Raw genomic sequence first — 23009 nt, forward strand, 5'->3', positions numbered from 1 at the left:
GTCATGCTGTACTTAATCTTACAGACCCCAAACATTTGAATGGTAGTGCATTTCATTACAAATAAAGACGTGTATAATACACATTTAACTATGAAAAAAAATATATATATTTTTATTTTGAAATGTTTTAAATGTACTTAAAAAGCTGTCTGATGCATCTTTGATGACTTTCAGGGAACTCCAAATGAGCGAATCACGTCACGTGACGTAAACTCTTTCAGAAATGGCCTGATCAGTGCAGGAAGCAGCGAACGCTGCGTAGGAACCCTGAGAACCAGAACGCAGCTTGTGACATATTGAACAGACTGTACTTCCCTCCCACACAGCCTTGTGTTCATTCAAATTAAATATGCCGTCTATTCTGACTAAAGTTTATGAGGGGGTGGATTTTGTATTAATCAAACGCATAATAAAGAAGAGTTAAAGAAGAACGTGTAAACTAATGTCACACATGTTCCTCCGTGACCCCAGAGTCTCGTTCTTCACTGCCCCCACAACAGTCATCAGCCCAGCTGATTTTCACTGAAGGGCTGGATGAGTCTGTGTGTGTGTGACATGTGTGGGCTCTAATTGAGCCGAGCGGTGGAATCCCACACACCTCCCCATTGGCAATACGACACGACAGAAGCACCTGAATGAGTCACAGAGTCTCTCTTCCACTCGTTCTGTTTCTTTCTCTCCTGTCAGCAACACGTACACTCACCCACTCCCCTTCTCACCTCCTCCCCTTTCAGGCATAGTGGTGGCCTTGTCTTTACCTTCTTCTCAACTACACAGCACTCAGACCCACACAACCGTGGGCAGTCAGAGATGGCACGATTCCAAAGCAAGGTTATTATTGTTAATGAATTTGAGTATTGGGTTACACTTGCTTTTCAGGGGTCTGTGTTACACTGTAATTACACATAAAAGTACAACCAATCAAAGTACTTCAGTTATATCAAAGGAATAGTTCACCCAGTACTATCAACAAAATAGTTCATCCAAAACCTAAAATTTGTTTAAAACAAAAAGGAACTCACCTTCAGTCTGTCCGAGGCGTTGAGTCTGTTCATTCATCTGAAAAGATTTGAGACATTTAACCCAAATTTACCATTCCATCACTTGCTCACCAATCCTCTGCAGTGAATACGTGCAATCAGAATGAGAGCCGATTAAACAAAGTGCACAATAATCCACATGTTTTTAATTTTAAAAGATTTAGGGAACTTAAACTTGAATTTCAAATGATGGATTACTTGATGGATGTGTGGATATGTTTCTTCCAAACACACAGCTTTTCACATGACAAGACATTAATTGATGGATAGGAGTCATGCTGATTACTGTAATGTTTTTAGCAGTTCTTTGGAGTCTCATTCTGACGGCACCCATTCACTTCAGAGGATTCATCGGTGAGCAAATGATATATGCTACATTTCTCCAAATCTGTTCCGATGAAGAAACAAACTCATCTACATCTTTGATGGCCTGAGGGCGCAAATTTTCATTTTTTGGTCAGCTATCAGTTTAAAAAAATTAGACAGATTCACAGAGGACAAAAATGTCCATGTCAAAAAGTTGTAAAAAATTCAAACCAAAAAAGTTATAGAAATTTAGGTTTATCAAAATGATTTATAATTTTTAAAACATTCTGAACTTAAAATGTGATAGAAAATCAAAGACATGAATCTAAACAGGTTGTGATCCAAATCTGAGGTTGATATCTCAAAAAATGAGCTTTTAGTAACATTTTGTTTTGGTGCAGTACCAAACTTTTCCCAATAGTTTTCAGCAAAGCTCCGCTGCCATACACAGTGGTGGGATTTGTGATTTGCAGTTCAGTATAAAAAAAAAAAAAAAAAAAAGGCAAAATGATAAAAAAAAAATAAATCAATAAAAAAAGACAAAAATGTCCATAAGGTTGCACAAGGGTTAAATACTTTCTGTAGGTTTAAGGTTCGAGTTAAAGCTTGATTTAGGATTAGTTGCTTGTAATTATGTATAATTTACTATTAGTAAGTACAAGTAATATGTGTAACAAGGGCACTGTAAAAGTTAAACAGCTTCAAACTAATCAAAATAAATTTCAAAGATTCACTGCCATGAACTTTGTGAACTTTGGCAAATCCAGACTAGTTTGTCTGTGGTGCTGCCATCTGACACCAGATTTAAACAGATCACGTCTGTGCTGAATCATAAACACCCCAGAGATGCCAGAATGATGGTATCAAAATATACTCATCGGTGTAGAAGCCACTGAATATTTTTAACTGATTACATCACTCACGAGTACAGTACTGTAGAACACTTAATTATTAATGGTAATATTTTTGATATGGTTCTCTCTCAGTTCAGTACATGTGATCATAGACGAATGAATAGTGGCCAAAAGAATTTGTAATGATCACAATTATCACAATAGCTCTAGAAATTTCAATTAAATAAATAAATAGAGCTATCAAGGTAAACTATAACTGTTGATTTTGTTTCTGTCATTTTTCAGGCTTGAGACACCAGCGCAACCAGTATTAATGTGCAACTTTTAAGGTGCAACTTTTATAATGTGACAGTGCAATACAAAATAAATAAATAAAAACTATGAATGAATCTTTAAAAGCAAATGACATAGACAACCAAAATACAAATTAAAAAAAAAAATATATATATATATATATATTTAAAAACTGCTCCAAACTATAATAACCCTGTTACAAAGTACACAGACAGAGTTTGCACTTGCTGACAGCAGATACAAGCACGGCCCTCAAGCTGTCCCAGAATGCCCTGCGCCGGTGCACAGTAAGGTCAGTGAACATGTCTATCCTTGAGGATGCCCTGTCGGATTCTGTGACATAATCTGGATGTCTTACACAATGCTGACATCACAATCTCACTGTATCATCTCTGCGGGAGACAAAGACAGGGAGAATGTCCCTGCGGTAGGTTACTGTAATTTGTTTTAAACCAAAAAAAACATTTGTTAAAAATATGAAAGCTAATCTGTTCAACTAAGTTACAGGGTTGTACCACAAGGGCATTTGAGAGAGAGTACAGACTGTAGCTTTGTTCCAAAACTCACCCTATCTCTTTTCATTTATTGACCTTATTGTGAACGTTTTATTCATTTATTTATTTTATTTTTTGATGTAATTTCTAAAAAACATCACAATCCAATTTTAATTGACTGACAGCCCTAATGAAGACATAATTTAATTCACAGCACCTTCATAAACAGAATAAAACAAAAAAGCAAAAACACATGGATGTACATTCTTTATTCATCATTTATTAGAATAACAGTTTAAACACAATTTTTTGTAGAAAAGGTGCATCTCCATCTTGCTCCACCCAAAATGACTTAAAGGGGTCATCAGATGCCCATTTTCCACAAGCTGATATGATTCTTTAGGGTCTTAATGAAAAGTCTATAATATACTTTGGTTAAAAATTCTCAATGGTAGTTTAAATAACACCAAAATCAGCTCTGCAAAAATCATCCAGGTCTCTGTTGCTTTAAATGTTAATGAGCTCTGCTTGCCCCGCCCCTCTTTTCTCTCTGTGGAGTGACAAGCCTGTTTACTTTAGCTGCGTTTAGCCGTTAAACTTGCTAACTAGCATGTTATAAGGAAAGGCGATCGCAAAGACTCATAAAAAAACCCTTATACTCACGTCTGCTGTAAGTGAAGCTGGATCACGAATGATTCGCACGAACATAGACGGATATATGTAGATCGGGAGGCGCATTCCCTTCACAAACAAACGTAATCTGCTGCATCTTCAGCGGCTCAGATGTCGGGAGTAAATGACGACCACTATGTTCATTATTACATCCAGCAACACAACACCTCAATCGCTCAATCAGAGATATTCTTGTCTAACTTACATCCCTGCTCCGGCATCAAAACAAAGAAAGTTTCTGGACTGTTACAGCTGATCTGAGGTAAGATGCTCATGTCAATCAACTATTGTGGGAGTGTCCTCTGTCATGTGACGCCACAACGACAGACATCTGAGAACGGCTCGATTTGAAAAAGGGAATATTATTTTTACAAATTAATTAATAACCACTGCATGGATTTTTATCATTATAGGGCAGATTTGTACATACACTGACAACACACATTAATGTTCAAACAGCATGAAAAAGTGAACATAGCATCCGATGACCCCTTTAAACCTCAAAGACCGAAACACGTCCGCCTGCGGCTAAAAATAACTATTGTTATTAAATATCTAATAACTTTTGAACCGCTCGTCCTATACCAGTATTGTAATAAATGGCTATAACTTGCTTGGAGAATGTTATATGTAGATGAAATTTTATTTTGAACTGTAAAACACCCAAATACAACTTTTCATGAGTTTCTGTTTGAGTGCACAGTAAGAAACCTCCAACTGTTGCTTGCGATTTTCTTAACATTTTGGAAATTCATTCATTCTTAGAGAAGACAAAAGGAAAATTGTGCCTTTAAATTAGCTAGACTGAAACTTCAAGTTCTCCTGTTTACAATGATATATAGCAGATGCTGACTGCTAGAATAGGTCTGAAAAAACAAAGACAATTGCAGGCGTGTCAGGTGCCCCGAAAATGTCCTAGGTCTTTAAGGGTTAAAAGCACCTGATAATGTCGTAATAATGTCGTTTTGAAAATTAGACTGAACTTGAGTGAAAAGTACAATTTTATTCGCCATATTGAATAGCTTATTTTTCATTTATGTTGTAGCAATGCATTCTGTCAATGATTTTTTTCTTTACAGGTACCTTACAAGCAACATAATGTTGCAGCTTATCTTTTGTCACAGTCTTCACATTGAAACCAATGATGCCTTAAATTTGCTGTCTAAGTAGCACAGCTTATTAGGTTTTGCAACGGAGTTGAATTAATAAATGAGGATGCAGCTGAATTTTTAATACCCTGGTTTAAGGCCCTCTCACTGATGCCAGCAGCATTGTTGAGAAATGTGACTTTGCAGCAGACCGCGAGTGCTTCCTCATTCACACGTCGCCTCAAATCTCTCTGCGAACGCTGTGCCTCTTTGCCTGTGGTAACCCGGGCAACCCAGACACTAAAAATAGCGTCGGCTGCTCCGGCTTCAGTCATTCCCACAGAGCTTTATGATTCCAGAGGTTCAAACATGAGATTCTTAACACGCACAATTCACTTACTGTCCTCTCACCCTGAGATAACACGCCTGTTACACACAGATGAACAACTTTATGGACTTTACAACTATGGGCCTCACTGTTCATACAGCTAGTAGACGGTGATATTAAATGTGCGTGTGTGTGTGTCTCGTACGCATCCGTAAGTGAACTGACACAGCTGTTTCAGTGACTCACTTGTGGAGCACGGCGATCTCGTTTTCAATGCTGTTCTCCTTCCCCTCCAATGCTTTTTTCGGGATGCATTTTATCGCCACTAGTTTTCTCGTCCTCTTCTCCTCTGCGAGCATCACCTCAGAAAAAGCCCCTCTGTAAGACAAGAGCCATATAATCAAAATTCAGTAAAACAAGGGGTCCACAGACTACATTTATATGACATTTATAAACTGAAACAAAAAAGCTAAATACAACTAAAAATAAAACTAGTGCTAAAATAACACTGGTTCCTGAGTCAGTAAAATGTGGCAACCCTAAATCATTAAAGGGAAATGCCTTTAAGCAAAATTTCAAAAATTGTTGACATAAGTAACATCCTGCTGGGAAAACTCTCTTGTTATCTTACTTTTAACATTATTGCCAAATCATTCCAGTGAAAGTCCCAGATGGGTTGAATGTTGACACAGACTCGTCTTAACAAGATCTAACCAGACACAACATGGTGCAGTGAGAAGCGAAAAAAGCTCTTCCATGTAAATGTGATTTCTTATCTGAAACAGCTGTGAATGAGACAAGAATATTTAGCTTCTGTTTCTGTGGCACCGTCCACAAAGAAATCCCATTCGCTCTTAGTTCATTCCACGTAACCGAACATAAATCATCACAATTACCAATTACAGCTAGTAGATCAAACAGATGTTAACAGATTTCCTCTGAAGGAATAACATAACAGGCAGCTAGTTCTCTAGAAGAGTTTAGGATTCAGGTGAAGTATGTAAATGCTCCGTTCTGAGTCAATCAAAAACACTGACTCATTCAGAAAACATCTAAACAACATTAGTGTGTATTGGTCAGAGACACATAAATGTTCACTTTGCACTGACTTTGGTCAGAAAACATTAATAAAGACTACACAACTACACTTGGTCTGAAATGTAAATAATATCAAATGAGAATCAGAGTTTCATTATGTTTATTCTCTGTATGGTTAAACTTGAATGCCCTTACTATTCAACATACGGGAAAAATGCCCCTGTGTGAGCTTTTTTTGTATGTTTATATCATGTGATATAGTTAAGCACGTTCTCAGCAAGAGTGGTGACTTTCCTGAATATCAGCATTATTTTAAATGTGACATTATTTTATACAACAATTCAATAAACAAGACGTTACTTAGACACAATTCTGCCAATATTGTCTGTTTTTACTCTATTTCAGCAAGAAGAGTAGTTCCACACCAGACCACAGCGGACACACAGAGGCGTATTGTTACTGAATGAGTTTGTGTTTTAAATGAATCGTGAATCAGTGATTCAGTAACCCATTCAAAGTCACGTGATCAGTTCCTGAATGATTTAGCCATTTCAGTAAATTCGTTGATTGAATGACTGAATGGCTCACTCATTAATCCGATTCGTATTTAAAAGCATAAATTCATATTGCTGTATTTACAATGCTATAATTAAAACATTAATCTCATAACATCATTTATGCAATTGTAACTGCAGTGTAAATGCATTCAACCCACCTCTGAGCTGCATTAAACCAACAGATCTAAATGTCACTTCTGTACTTGTCAGCTTCTGTACCACTTCTGCAGTGCAAAAAATGCTCTACTATTTTAATTTGATTGATAACAGTTTAGAATTTAATTAATTAATTAAATGTAAAAATGTAACATAAACGATGCTGCATACAATTAACAAGGTTAGAAAAATGCCCTTATAGGTACAAATGTTACTGGAAGTCAATTTAAAACTGAATTTAAAATTGAAAATTAAAAACTAAATAAAGATTAAATAAAATATAAATATTACATTACTTAAACATAAAAAACAATTTAAAAAATGCTGATTAATTAGAAGTTCAAACGTTACTAACACTGAAACTGAAACTGAAATAAAAATAAATTGTAAAAATAAAATATAAATACATACACTGTAAAAAACAATTTGCTGAGTCAACTTAAAATAATTTGTAACCTGGCTGCCTTAAAATTTTAAGTTCAGTCAACTCAAAAAAGTTTACTCAACTTGAAATGTTAAATTATACTAAGTGACTACTTGGATATTTGAGTTGAATCAACTTAAAATTTTAAGGCAGCTGGGTTACTTACCCATCTGTTAAGTTTAGCAAACACAAATATCTAAGTTGTAACTTAGTACAGCTTAACATTTCAAGTTGACTAAACTTATTTTAGTTGACTGAACTTAAAATTTTAAGGCAGCAGGGTAACAAATTATTTTAAGCTGACTCAACAAATTGTTTTTTATTTTTTACAGTGTAGTAATAAAAAATATAAAATAAAAATATATAAAAGTGCATAACAGAAAAAAAATAAATAAATAAAATGAAAACTGAAAATATAAAGATAAAAGCTAATACAAAAAATATTAATTAATAATAATACAAAAATAACAATGATTCCTGGGTCAGGAAAAAGTTGGAAACAAAGTTGCATTTTAGTTGCATTTAATGATTAAATGATTTTTAGACCAATGGAAACTAGCCTTCAGGCTAATTTGGGTACATTTACATACATGAATGTTGATTGTCTGACACATTTATTGATTGTCTGATTTACATTCATGAATGTTGATACACTGTTTATTTTTTGTAAAGTAAATAAATAAATAAAGATGGCATAAAAAAATTATGCATACATCTATATAGGTTAGAAAAGGTAAAACTGCCACTTACAGATAAAACTACCACTGGGAATTAGTTTAAATTGAGCTGCAGGAAGTGAGCTGTCAACGACAGGCCTACATCAGCACAAAAACACACTGTCTACAACAAAATACTCCACCCCCAAAAAATCTCAATATCAATTTTAGTCAATATTACACTCCCCTAGTGTCAGGTGAACAATGATTTGCTGAGTGTCATCTTCAGTTGTTTCAGTTGTTTTTATACCATTACACACAAAGATCCCCACAGTCACAAGACACAGTTTGAACAGAAGATCCGTGATCAGGCCTAAAAGCTCTGATATCATCAGCAAACCACCCAGTCTGTTCAATATTTGAGAATGGAATGAAGATTAAGAGTAAACTCATTATCAAACAGGATGTGATTATAACTCCTCGGTGCAGCACAGATCCGGCCAGGCGGTCTTATCCAAAAGAGCTCAGCACAGCCGTGGAGGACAAACACTGATATGATACACAGTTAAGCCTGCACACGTATGTGTGTCCTCAGCACATGACAGGAGAGAGGACGGGAGAAGACTGCGGGCTAAACCGCCGACGCTGAGTCTGCGAGGACACACACAGGACATATCCCATCAGCCCTTACGCTTGCTCGCGTAACGCCACACTAGTGCCGACACACAACTCAACATGTTGGCGCACAGATATTGATATGACGAGCGTGAAACAGCAGACTGTGCGTATGTCAGACAAGCTTGTTTGTCACGTAGTATGCAGTGATGTGACCTCATCAAACTCAATATGGTTCGACAACCGGAATCAGTTGGTCTACTACACAACTTTTAAAACGTTTGGCATCATGCCCTTGTTGACTGTGCAAATGATCATACAGGAAACACTGGTGATCATACACTAAACAACTACACTACCAGACTTTAAAGTCCTTCTTGTCACAGCAAACTCACGCAGAAATGTGTGCATTGTTGCTTGGAGACGTATAACAAATGAAAACAATGTGTTCTAAAATTAGCTCAAAATATCAAACATGTTTGATACCCTCTGACTGGATGGAATCATAGTCTGACGCCAAAAAATCAGAGCAAGACTACATGATTTTTTAATGAAATCTATTATCTCAAATATGCAGACTGGCTCTGACTTTTGGCAACTAGCGTCATCTTCTCCAGACAGTAAATCAACAGAAAATCGGGGCAAAAATTGTGCAGTGTATTCCAGCTTTAACGCGCACTAACTAGACTAACACTAGTCGAACTGCACATGTAGAACTGAAACAGGAAGTTTCAGTGAAGTGAGAAAAAAAAGTGCTATAAATATTTACACAGATGTTGCATACAAAAAAAAATATTACTAGTATTACTACTGATTAAAATGTATACGTATACACATTACTAGTACTTGTTACATTAAAGGAGAAGTTCACTTCCAGTACAACAATTTACAAATAATGTAGTCACCCCCTTGTCATCCAAGATGTTCATGTCTTTCTTTCTTCAGTTGTAAATAACATTTGTTTTTTTGAGGAAAACATTTCAGGATTGTTCTCCATATAATGGACTGATATGGTGCCCCGATTTTGAACTTACAAAATGCAGGTTAAATGCAGCTTCAAATGATCACAAATGCGGTTGTAAACGATCCCAGCTTATCTAGCTATTAATATCTATTATTTTCATAAAAATAATACAATTTCTATACTTTTTCATCTCAAACGCTCGTCTTGTCTTACTCTGTCTGGACTGTTTTTGTTCCGGTTCATGTCAGTTAGTGTATGTGGAAAAACTCCCATCTCATGTTCTTTTTGTTAAGGGTGTTTGATCTTCTTTGCATGTTCACTTTGCAAAGACTGTGTCTGTACTTCTGCAGCGATGTAGGATGATTTTGAAATGATTTTTTAAGTTGAGGGAGAAAATACGATTGGAGTTTTTTTACATACCCGAACTGTCTTGAGTCAGAATACACAGAGTTCAGAGAGAGCAAGACAAGACGAGCGCTTGAGATTAAAAAGTATTTAAATTGTATTTTTTTAACGAAAATAACTGATCGTTTCACTAGATAACACCCTTCTTCCTCAGCTAAGATCGTTTACAACCGTATTTGGGATCCTTTGAAGTCGTTATCTTGGATGACAAGGGGGTGAGTACATCATATGTGTACATAATTACCTAATTACAAGCAACTAACCCTTAAACGGGTCATCGGATGCCCATTTTACACAAGTTGATATGATTCTTTAGGGTCTTAATGAAAAGTCTCTAATATACTTTGATTAAAAATTCTCAATGGTTTTGTAAAACAACACCATTATTACCTTGTCAAAATGAGCTCTGCAAAAATCATCTCATTCTGAGGGGTTGTTCCTTTAAATTCAAATGAGCTCTGCTCGCCCCGCCCCTCTTCTCTCTGTGGAGTGACGATCTTGTTTACATTAGCTGCATTTAACCGCATTTAGCTGCTAAACTTCCTAACTACCACGTTATAAGGAAAGGTGATCACAAAGATTCATAAAAAAAACCCTTATACTCACTTCTGCTGTAAGTGAAGCTGGATCATGAATGATTTGCGTGAACATAGACGGATATATGTAGATCGGGAGGCGCATTCCCTTCACAAACAAACGTAATCCACTGCATCTTCAGCGGCTCAGATGTCGGGAGTAAATGACGACCACTATGTTCATTATTACATCCAGCAACACAACACCTCAATCGCTCAATCAGAGATATTCTTGTCTAACTTACATCCCTGCTCCAGCATCAAAACAAAGAAAGTTTCTGGACTGTTACAGCTGATCTGAGGTAAGATGCTCATGTCAATCAACTATTGTGGGAGTGTCCTCTGTCATGTGACGCCACAATGACAGGCATCTGAGAACGGCTCGATTTGAAAAAGGGGATATTATTTTTACAGATTAATTAAAAACCACTGCATGGATTTTTATCATTATAGGGCAGATTTGTACATACACTGACAACACACATTAATGTTCAAACAATATGAAAAAGTGAAGTCTGCATCCGATGACCCCTTTAACCAAACTTAATATAAATACATGCTGATACTTGTGTAATACAACATTTTACAATGTATTATCCTTTTCATTAATTCCTTTACTGCATTTCTATGCTGGAGAGCTGCTTGGTCGTAGGGTGTTCTAAAGGGCTGCTACAGTAGGCGATTGCTTACTGGTCCAAGTCTAAAGAGCCCATAAGTGTGATTAATAGTAACAGCGATCCTTGCCTTGAGCAAAAGCAAGAGTTCAGAGCTGGGGATTGTGGGATGTTAGATAGCAAAGCGGCACATTCCTCTCGGGTCAGAGACACAAGAGGACGGCCATCTGGTGGAACCAGGGGATGTGGACTAGATTACGACACAGGCCTGTCTGTCGTGGCTTCCTGATTATACTTCCTGAATGACACAGAGGACATAGACAGGGTCGCTGGGGGAGAAATGGACTCCAAAACATGAACTTGAATTATATAATATGCTACGCCTGACAGACGGTGATTTTAAATAATGCTGAACATAATTCACGTCGTCATTGGCAGTTAAATGCACATTTGAAAAATAAGGAAAAATAAGCGTATTTGTTTTCTACAATCTTTTTTCTGTCACTGAGCTTTGAGTGAATAATGTTTCTGTCTATTATTTGGAGCAGTCATCAACATGATTGGGAGAATGTCTATAACACTGTCACATTCTCTCTCCTTTATCTTCACTTTCCCTCCATTAAGCACTCTTTCCCATTAATATACTGTCGATTTCTCTCTCTCTCATTTTTTATTTCTTTCTCATGTTCCATTAACAACAGTCTGTTGTTTTTTTTGTTATGGCTTCTTCTGGCTCTGGCTGCTGGAGAAATGGTGGTTTCCCTGAGAGGAAACAAGAGGTCAGGAGCAGTGCAGGGGAGAGAGCAACTTCCAGTGTTACATGACTCTCACTATAGAGAAGAGAGAGGCTTCTCGGAAAGAACTTTTAAAGGAATTCAGGGAATATCTGGAAATGGGTCCAGATACTTGGGTCCAAACTGTGTCAGTTCAAATCGTAAAACCAATCATTCAGATCGGTTCTGTGAACCGGATCAAGCGATTCTTTAATAAGATCTGATTCCAAAGGTCTCTTTCATCACATCATGTTACAATATGCTGATTTCATAACACATTTATGGTGCATTTGTGTCCTTTTTGAAGCGTTAAGCACAAATTTGTTTTAATTGCATGGACAAGAGTGACCAGTAGATTGTTACAGATTTCAACACATTAAATTAGAGCACTGAGGCAAACAAATTTCACGGGGGTGTGACGTTCTTTACAAAACTATTAATCCAATCTAATTAGATACCACAAACATTTTAATAATTCATCCCTCAAGAGGCCGACGCCACATGACATCTTGCTTCCCGAGGCAGTGCTCAGCCTAAATTCAGTTCGGTTCAGTGCAGGTCCCAAAGACCCGACACAGAACCGTCATTTATGCTGACTGCGTTATGTAACATCCCCCAAAATAAACAAAAAGCAGGTGCAGCTTTTGTGTCGAAGGCCAGACCGAGACCGAACCGTGCGAATCAAGTCAGACAGCCCAGTGTCTCTGGACGGATGTCATACATCTCCGTTTAGTTCAGGTTATCCTTAATAGCTGCTCTAGTGTGTTTGAGATAAGCTGATTTGAGAACAGTATTGTGTATCTTACATTTTAATGTAATCTGGATTGGGACGAGGCAGGCAGATCCGAACCATTCCATATTGGTGAACTGGTTCTTCACTGTGTTGTTTGTTCAGTACAGTGAAGGAGGAAGTTCCTGCATAAACATGCTACAGTCAGACACCTGTAATCATTGATTTCTAACCATGCTAACTGATGAACAACTAATATTTTTGAATGCCCAGTTACGATGGGCATATATTGGTGGCCAATATATACCACAAAGGAATGACCAATTTTAGTGCTAAAACCCTATTGTAATTGTTAGAATGGTCACGGATGAGCATTTTCCACATAAAACTGATCATGCAGACCAAACCGTAAGTCGTAGAGACTTGAACCTTGGAGGGATGGTAGTACTCACACCACCTACAATGCTACCAAAGCTCGCCCCAATTGGCCTGACGGGAGCGCTACAGCGATCAAAAGTATGAATCGCTCACAATTGTAGGCTCAAGTGTTTTTTGGAACCAAACCAGTGCAGAAAAATTCTCTAGAGACTGAATATCAGTAATTATCAAAAAAAGTTGAACTTTTGACTCACTGTGGCAAAGGGATGCAAAAATGTTCAAAAGGGGCAGGGCCACTTTTAGTAAAATGCCTAAAACTCCTGAACGGAATGAGATATCTCCACCAACCTCAGATCACTTATGTAAGAGCTCAATCTGAGACTACAGGGGAAAAAATGCAAAGATTGGCCACATAGTGGAATTACAAGAGAGAAAAAAAACATAAGTGCCCCTAGTGTCACAAGTGTCTACAAGGACATTCGCACATCTCAAAAAAACATGGCTGTCATTGGCCAATAAAGTTTGAGCACCCATTAGACAAGGTTAATCGAGGCCGATCGGAATGAAACTCGTTGGTCCTGTTTGACTCACGGCCCCAAAGGTCGGCCACTTGGGGGTGGTATCGTATTTTTTGAGGGCAAAAAAGTTACATCTAGTTGCACCACAGTGCAATTCTCTGGACTCTCTAGGTCAATAATGATCAAAAACAAGTTCAGATTTACCCTATAAGAGGGTCCTTTAGAAAAGGGGTCTGTCAAGATATACCCAAAAGCCTATAAAGCCTAAACAAAAACTCAAAACTTCACGAAACCCGCTGAACACATGCGACAGGTGATTCTAAACAAGCATGCAGAGTTTCAGGGAGATCAGACCACAGTTGGCGCTATAACAAATATAAATGTTATAAAAACATCATATCTCTATGGTAAATCACCTGGATTTGACAAAAATGCTTTTTTAAATAATTGATTTAGGTGGTTAGAGGCTTGCTAAATAATATGTAATGCCTTTTTCCTTATGAACTTAAATATCTAATGCGCTTGAACCCTGGTAATCGCTGCTTGCAGCTATATTTATATTTTTAATTATATGTGACCCTGGACCACAAAACCAGTCTTAAGTCGCTGGGTTTTATTTGTAGCAATAGCCAAAAATACATTGTATTTTTAGATTAGATTAGATTAGATTCAACTTTATGTACAAGGCAACGAAATGCAGTTCAGGTCTAACCAGGAGTTTAATAAGCAGTAAGTGCAGGATAAAGGTATAAGTTATAAGTGCACTTATAGGGGATATGTGCAGGGAGAAACTATGGGTAATATTTACAGATGGATATACTGTGAGCATAATATACAGGTAACTATAATCAGAGATTTACAAATAGATGAACAATATATACAAGTTGCTATTAGCTATAATCAGGACTTTGCAGATAGATATGAACATAAAATTTTATGGCAAAAATCATTAGGAAATTAATTAAAGATCATGTTCCATTAAGATATTTTGTAAAATTCCTACTGTAAATGTATGAAAACTTAATTTTTGATTAGTAATATACATTGTTAAGAACATTATTTGAAGAACTTTAAAGGTGATTTTCTCAGTATTTTGATTTTTTTGCACCCTCAGATTCCTGATTTTAAATAGTTGTATCTTGGCCAAATATGGTCATATTCTAACAACCTATACATCAATGAAAAGCTTATTTATTCAGCTTTCATATGATGTATAAGTCTCAATTTTGAAGAAATGACCCTTACGACTGTTTTTGTGATCCTGGGTCACATATTCTAATTTTTCTCTATCAAACGATCAGTTTCACTGCAAAAGATTTTAAAGAAATTGCTAAAAAACAAAAGTAATTCTTTTTAGTGTTATGAAATGCTATTCACTATATACACCCATCTTAATCCCTTAGGCCACTGTGACAGTGCTGCCGTGCACATATTTCAGGCACACAGATGAAGTTAACAATGTCACTAGGCATGTGATTTAGAGAGGTCATACAGTGGATGAGCACTTAGAATGCGGTCAATCAGGGTCACACATAAACATGCACAAACAGCAGCACTGATTGATCCCCCGGGATATTTTTGTTTCCAAAACAGGAGTTGCGACCTCACACCTGGCCGTCGGCCGAGCCCGGAGGTTAGCCTCCAGACAACGCCATTAAACATGAACAGACAGAGAAAAAAGAACAAACAGAGAAAAAAGGTGAAACAATAAAAGCGATTTCTCAATGTTGAGAACACTATTTGTGAGGGCCCTTCATGGATGTTGACTTCCACATGGCCTTTAATGAAGTGTACATGATGTACAGATAAAAGCAAGTAATTCCATTGTTTGAGATCACATGACCAAACGTAACACCAATGTTTTATTTACAACAATAAAACAGCTACCCAGTTAAATACAAAGTCAAAACGACCTATGCATACCAACACGAACATAGCTGTCCCAAAAACTTGTGAACTGCCTTGCTGGCTGTCTACGTCGGCAGCTGCCGTTTCAGCGTTTTTGCATTGCACTGTGCTGCTTTTCTATTGTTTTTCTATATAAACATGCTAGAGGGACATGTTCGGGCACTGCGCTTGCATTTAGTAAAAAGCGCTTGCTTTTACAGCACCTCTGGTGCGACACAGTGTTCTAAAAATGCAGTGCTGGAGTAAAAAGTTGTTTACATTAAAAAAGTTTTTTCCCCTCCACCTTGCATTCCACTGCCCTGAACCCTGTGTTTTTAAAAACACAAACACGTTCTGTGTGAACAGCCCCAAACTGCTCTGCTGAACACTATGCAGCATTTCCACACGCCACAAGCTCAGCGTGCTGCATTCTGGAATTACATTTTGCTGTAAAAGGATGCATGTGATGCTACCTTCAATTTTGGACAAAATAAAGCATCTTAAAAGCTGCCTGCTACCTATACATGGCACCTTATTGAAAAGCCTTCAGATCAGAATCACCTCTGGTGATTTATAATGTTGTCTAGGTAAGCAATTCAGAAGGTTAAGGCCTTGTTACACCATGACGAATGTTCGGTGCAAAAATTTGTGAATGAACAGCAGTTAATGTGTCTGTTCACTGACACAAGCATTTGCATATCATCAATGCAGCTGAATTTTTAATGGAGAGTAAACAAGTTTATCTATTAAAACAAAGCATTTCACCCCCTCTTAAAAAATGAAAAACAAATAAATAAATAAAATAATAACAATCACATGCCAGTGCCACTGCACAGGATTATGGTGAACAACTACCGAGTCTACAGGAGCCTTTGTTATTAATAATAAGAATCTAGATGCAAGTAACAAACTAAAAAACAACTACATTAAAACAAAGACACAAATAAAAATAAAGAGGGTCATGCGACTCTATCATAATGGTTACATTAAAAAAATATATATTTATCAAAAAGCATGTCTAATTAATTGAAATCATGAAACTTGCAGAATTTAACAGCAATTTATTAAAAGTTTAACACAAATGACATGTTTTTAAGGCCCTGTGAAATAAGTTTTATTATTTTTTCTCAAATTCAGTTTTGTTTGTGAATCTTTTCTGGATTTTAATCATTTTATTACTTATTTATTATTTATTTAATCACATTTATTACATTTTAATAATCAAAAGCATGTCTAATGGATTTATAAAGGATAATTAGATTTGATAAAGCATTCATTTATTATGGGCTGTTTATTTTTATTTATTTATTTTAGAAATACTGTGTGTATTTACAATTTTCTGGTAAATAAATTCTGGTAATTTTTTTTTTTTTTTTTTCTGGTAAAAATCCTTTAAACATTGTTTTAATACTATTTTTTATTAGTAGTAGTAGTACTACAGTATCTTTACATTAAGTAATATATTAATATATTTCTGACTGTCAAGTTAAACCAAACTTTTATTTTGACAGGTTGCTGTGAAGACCTTTAGGGTCTTCATTATATGACAACAGTTTTCCGCAAAATAAACTGTAAAATGCTGATGAAGTGACTCTCAGAGCAGTTCTAGATGATGTTCATGTGTTCATGTACTCATATATTGAGGCGGCAGAGACTGAAAACACCGCGAGCGTCACACGTATGTGTGTAGGAAACAAAACTGTGCGTCTGCGCCATTCACTAACACAGACACGCAGAAATACGGCTCTTATTAAAATACATTCTTTAAGTACCGGTACTAGTAAAATGCGGAATCGTACCGTTCTTAAAAGCAGGGTATCGCGATACATTTTAAGTACCGGTATATCGTGCAACACTAGTCCACTATATTACATATTCAATATATGTTTACTTAATCTGTTTTTGTTTTTAATGATCTGAAAGTTACTTACTAAATAAACTTGTTTTATTTATTGACTATTAAACCTTTCAGCTAAATGAAAACTAACTTTGGTTTTGATATTTCAGTAAAAAAATTCATTTTGTTGTTTCACTGCATATAATAATTTTGTGTCAAATTTTGTATCAAATAATGCATTTAAGATGTGCCGTTCTTAAGATAGAGCTCCTAAAGATAAGAGAGGTGAGTGGGACTGAAATGGTGGAGATGTAGGTGTGAGAACACACATTAGTTCCTGCAAACCATCACAAAAAAATGCACGGACAAGCCAAAACATTTTTCCTGTGAAAGTCTGGCTTGCTCATCAGCTCCTCACCTTCATGAACGCATCTGCTTGTGCAAGATGAGCACACCTGATAGAGGAAACGGGGAGGGGCTAATGATGCAATGATTGATGAAGCAGATTAGTGGGCCGGGGGGATGTGGAGAAACCAGCGACAGCAATCAGGAGATTAACCTTTCATTCCAGCCATAATCGCTGCACAAGACACTCCTCCATTCCACTCGTGTGTGTGAACGGATGGAAAACTGTGGCAGTGCCACTGAGAGTGTGTTTGCTTGTTTGTGGGTGTGCATGCGTGCAAATGCGTGTGTGCACAAGGATTGGTGATTGAATAATAAATGCACAGGGACACCTCATGGTGTTTACCAGCCTGGTAGAGACACCTGCTCTCCTACACACACACACACACACACACACACACACACATACACACACTCAGGTACTGCTCACACCTCCACTAGCACATTAACAAATAATTAAAACCAGGCAGTACAACCTGTTTTTTTTTTTTTAAGTTAAAGTAGGGCTTACTTATTTTTACTGATCTATCAGCTTATTACACCACAGAAATAAACACAACAGTCAGGTCAGTACATGTTGCTAAGTTGCATGTTCTGCATGAATAGTGTTGTTTAATTTACTACACTCACTTAAACATCACAGTGTTTCTGGTATCTGCTGTCTCAATGCATGAGGACATGAACACATGCACTTCAAGTCACTTTATGTTTCATTTGAGAAAAAAAAAACTACATCAAATACACAATTCCAAACTGCCATCAAAGTTTGGTTTAAGTTAAAAAATAATTATGAAATAAATATATTAATATTGTATAGTAAAATGTACTAAAATGGATTAAGGAATATACAATATATATCATGCAACCAATATATTATTTTATCTGTTTTAATTTATAGTTTTTTGTAAATTAATGAATTAGATTTTAATTTGTCAATGTTTTATTATTTTTAAATTATTATTTTATTATTTTTTATTAATTAATTTCAATAGATGACCATTTTTCATGATACATTTGTATTTAATCATTAAACACAGATGCCAGAAAGAAAAGAAAAAAAAAAAAACAGTAAAACACAGAATCTAGGAAAATTCAGCCTTAAAGTAAAAGGAAGCTACTGTGTGGAATTTAATTGTGAACAAACAAAATATGTTTACATTCATTCTTTGGTAAATGGATATTGTGATAAATAAACAATAAACAAAGTGATTCATGAATCCCAATCAAAAATTTGCGATGCACTCTAAAATGTAATTTTTCTCTCTTTACAGAGAAGAACGTCTTCTGCAAATTGCCGTTAATACCAAGCATGTGGTTTTCACTTTAAATATTTGCGCTGGCACCCAAAACGCTCTGACAACACTTTGGATGACACACCGTGCTCATCTCGCCTTGGGTTAAACCAACACTCACAAGAGCCCGTGACTGCATCCGCTAATAAGCAGCAAATGGAAATTCAACATGCCCTAGTGTGCTTCACATCAATGAAAGAGAAACCATTAAATCGCTATGGCAACTCAGCAGTGATTTGGTTCAGCTCAGCGCCTATTCTGAGGGATTACGGGTTCTTCATAATCAAATCAAGTACCTGGGGGAAACGGTGCATCAAAACTGGATATCCAAGTACTAAAGCATTCTTCTGTTAAACAGGATAATATTACACAGCAAAACAAAGCCAAGGCAAGCACCATCATTACTAATGTCTATGCCTGGCGTGAAGGATTTGAACAAACCCAAAACACTGAGCTCAACCTACACCGTCTGTACTATAGACATGAATGATACCTCAAATCACGCAGCTTGTTAAGGGATCATAAGACATTTTTGTGATGTTCTTCTGGCCATTCATATAAATCATAGAAATGTAAATGTACAAATATGTTATATAATGCCAGATCAGTGTTATTAAGTAAAACAAACTTAATTTTCATGAAACTGAAATAAAGCTGAAATGACAAAAAATATCAGATGAAAAACTTGAATGAAAATTAGAAATGTTGCTTTGCAACTAACTGAAATAAAAATAAGTTTAAATGTAAAAGAATTAAACTCAAAATAAATATAAATTAAAGCTAAATATAATAAATAAATAAATAAATAAAACTGATACAAATGACAAAAGCACAGCAAACGTGCTAAAATGTAATGTACATTGAAAATGAAAAAATGAAAATATAAAAATATGAATTAAAAACTATAAAAGTATATTTTTTGTGTTTGTGTGTGTGTTTTTTTTTTTTTTTTTTGTCTCTTAGCATAAAATTGACGGTCCCACTTTATATTAAGTGGCCTTAACTACTATGTACTTACATTGAAATGAATCATTTGATACAATGTACTTATTGTGTTTACATTGTACTTGGATTTTAAAAATACGTATATGTAATTACATCTGTAATTAATTTATATAATTACATGTATATTTACACTGTTGACCCATCCCTAATACCTTCCTGCAGAGTTTAGTTCCAACCCTGATCAAACACTCCTTATTATCAAGTGCTCCTTCAGATCCTAATTAGTTGGTTCAGGTGTGTTTGATCAGGGTTGGAGCTGAACTCTGCAGGAAGGTCGATCTCCAGGAACAGGGTTGAGCACCCCTGCCTTACACCTTAACCCATTCTTAAACTTACCCATACCACCGAACCTCTCCCTATCCTTACCCATATCTCACCTCAATAGAAACAAAAGTGTTTTGCAGTACAATATGACCACATTAAGTACATTGTACTTATTTTTATGCAAGTACATAGTAGTTAAGGCCACTTAACATAAAGTGGGACCAAATACTAAACTAAAATTAAATTAAAAATTAAATATAATAAAATAAATACAATAACATATTAATAAATACTCAAATACTGAATAACAGTTAAATACTACTACAACAACTGGCTTGTAACATGGTGCTGGCAACACCAAAGTCATGGGTTTAATTCACAAAAAAGGCATAAAATAATTTAAAAAGTAGAAAATAATGTTGACCGTCAACATAGTACATTTAAATATCATATTCATGTAACTCTTTCACGGAACAATTAGTTTTCACTAGGGTGGACAGCAGCTGAATGGACCTCTATGCACATTTGTAAGACATTTGACATTTCCTGTGTGCTGTAGACCTGGTGATAAACAGGCCACCTCCTGCTGTGCCCCGGAGTGACTTTTTAGGGCTGGGAGAACGAGCGTGAGTCATGTTATTGGAAACAGGGCCGTCCGTCTTCCTGAGAAACCCCAAATGCACGCTTGCTTGTCTAGAGGCACATAAAGCTAAGCAGGTCTGACACAACTATGCTGAGCTGACAGAAATTCGTCAAACCGCTGGCCGTCCTGCGCTCTCGCTGTCCATCCATCACTGAAATGAAGGTACGAGAGCACAGGGTCAGCAGCAACAGCAGCAGCGGGCAGAGGCGATCCATACGCCACATTGATTTTAGATTATTCCAGTGCTTCCAAACCACCCACTCCGCCAACCCCGCAAAGCACGCTGGGAAGTGGCATAGTTCTTGCAGCGCCACTAAATAAGGTTGGGCATGTGATCTGCTGTGGAACAGAATGACATGCCAGACAAAAATACACTAACAAAGTGAAATACATTAGGGTAACATAAAAACACAGCATGATGAATGATGAAATGCTAGATTTACAAGACTTACAATCTCTGCCTGTTTTGACAATGAAGCGAGTGAAAAACAAATCCTATATAGATTAACATTCACAAATTTGATTAACATTCAAAAGTTTCCAACTAAATAAAGATGTCAGTAACAAGTTACATTGTTACAAAAGATTTGTGCTTTTTTTAACTTTCTATTTATTCTGTTAATTCTAATAAAAAAAAAAAAACATTTAGCAACACAACCCTTTTTTAGCTGTGATAATAATGACTTTTTTTGAGCAGCCAATCAGCATACTAGAATGATTTCTGAAGGATCATGTGACACTGAAGACTGGAGTAACAATGCCTAAAATTCAGCTTTGATCACAGAAATAAATTACAATTTTACATTTATTCACATAGAACATGGCTATTTTAAATTATAAAAATATTTCTACTTATTTTTCCATCAAAAAAAAAAAAATGCAGCCTTAGATTTCAAATAAAATACAGACTCAAACTTTATAACGGTAGCATACCTAATATATTACACCCGTGTTATTCTCAAAAGCCATTTTTAGAGTTCAGAAAATGATACAGACAACAAAGCGGGCTTCACAGCAACCGCCAAAAATATTATAGCAACTTCATAGCAAAGTCCTAGTAACCTGAAACACCCCAATCAACATTGTGGCATGTTGCGCACAGACAAACACCACTAAGAATGTCTTCAGAAAAACAAAACGGAAATGTAAAAACGTAGTCATCATGCTCCCACCACCAATTTTATTTTAGAGCATAACATAAATATCCATCCTGCACAGCATACTTACATAATAACGCTGCGTACATAAATATTTTGATAGTCGTACAAAAACAGCCAACCCAACTCTACCCCATTAACCGAAAATAGCTCTGGCTACTGGCCAGCGGCACTCTCTTAGTTAACGGGAAACTGCTTCAGTCACAGTTTTTCTTCCCATTTCCCCCTTCTGTTTTGGAATATCGATGGTAAACCTTTATTTTTAGGTTTTTCAGATTATTGGAAAACTAACAGTGACACAAAAACATGCTCTAAACACCAGGCAACACAATCAATACAAGCTCTTTTGTTACACTATGGATGCATGTTCACTACATGATCTCAGTAGGAAATGACCTTCAGACCAGAAAGCAAGCAGAAAGACTAAAATATACAAATCACGCATATTACAGAAATGCACAAACTTGCTCCACCTATAAAAACAACTTTCCTTTATCGGATGACATCAAGACCTTTTACGGCTCAACCCTCCCCTCTTACCACCTATAACGTAGAGATCACTTTTCATGATCCCCTCAATTTCCGATGGATAAAATCAGTTATTTCCCCTAATTTTGTCATGTTTCACTTGGAAATATGTTGCATTACAGAAACAAAAAGTGTTGCAAACATTGTTTCATGTTAAAAGAAGGCCTATATATAATAAAAACAATTTCAAATGATGCTAAAAAAATAAGAATCTGTGTTATATTAGTATATTCATTACATTAGCGTAATATATATGCTTGCAAACTAAAGTCACGTTGACCTGAGGAAGTAACCACAGCAACAGCACACTGCTGTCTTCCGACAGGTTCTCTATCAGACAACAGATAAGTACTGTCATTATTTCTCACTTTATTGCATGAAGAGTGCTGTGAAACAATGATGCTTCGGTCAACAGAAAAATAAGAATCTTTTATGTTAGTATATTCATTCTATTAGTATTAGGGTGTAATATAGACTCTTGCAATCTGAAATCACGTTGACCTAAGGAAGCA

The 23009-nt window shown here is 36.2% G+C and overlaps 1 protein-coding gene across 2 annotated transcripts in view; it reads right to left on the reverse strand.

The window, feature by feature from the left end:
* camk1b (calcium/calmodulin-dependent protein kinase Ib) overlaps positions 1–23009 on the reverse strand; it is a 56692-nt gene that overhangs the window by 18981 nt on the left and 14702 nt on the right. For both annotated transcript variants that reach the window (XM_051122495.1, XM_051122494.1), the window contains exon 3: positions 5323–5454. In XM_051122495.1, coding sequence (XP_050978452.1) covers positions 5323–5454 — 132 coding nt within the window. The remainder of the gene's footprint in view (positions 1–5322; positions 5455–23009) is intronic.

The sequence above is a fragment of the Labeo rohita genome, chromosome 11 (genome assembly GCF_022985175.1).
Source record: "Labeo rohita strain BAU-BD-2019 chromosome 11, IGBB_LRoh.1.0, whole genome shotgun sequence".
Classification (NCBI taxonomy): domain Eukaryota; kingdom Metazoa; phylum Chordata; class Actinopteri; order Cypriniformes; family Cyprinidae; genus Labeo; species Labeo rohita.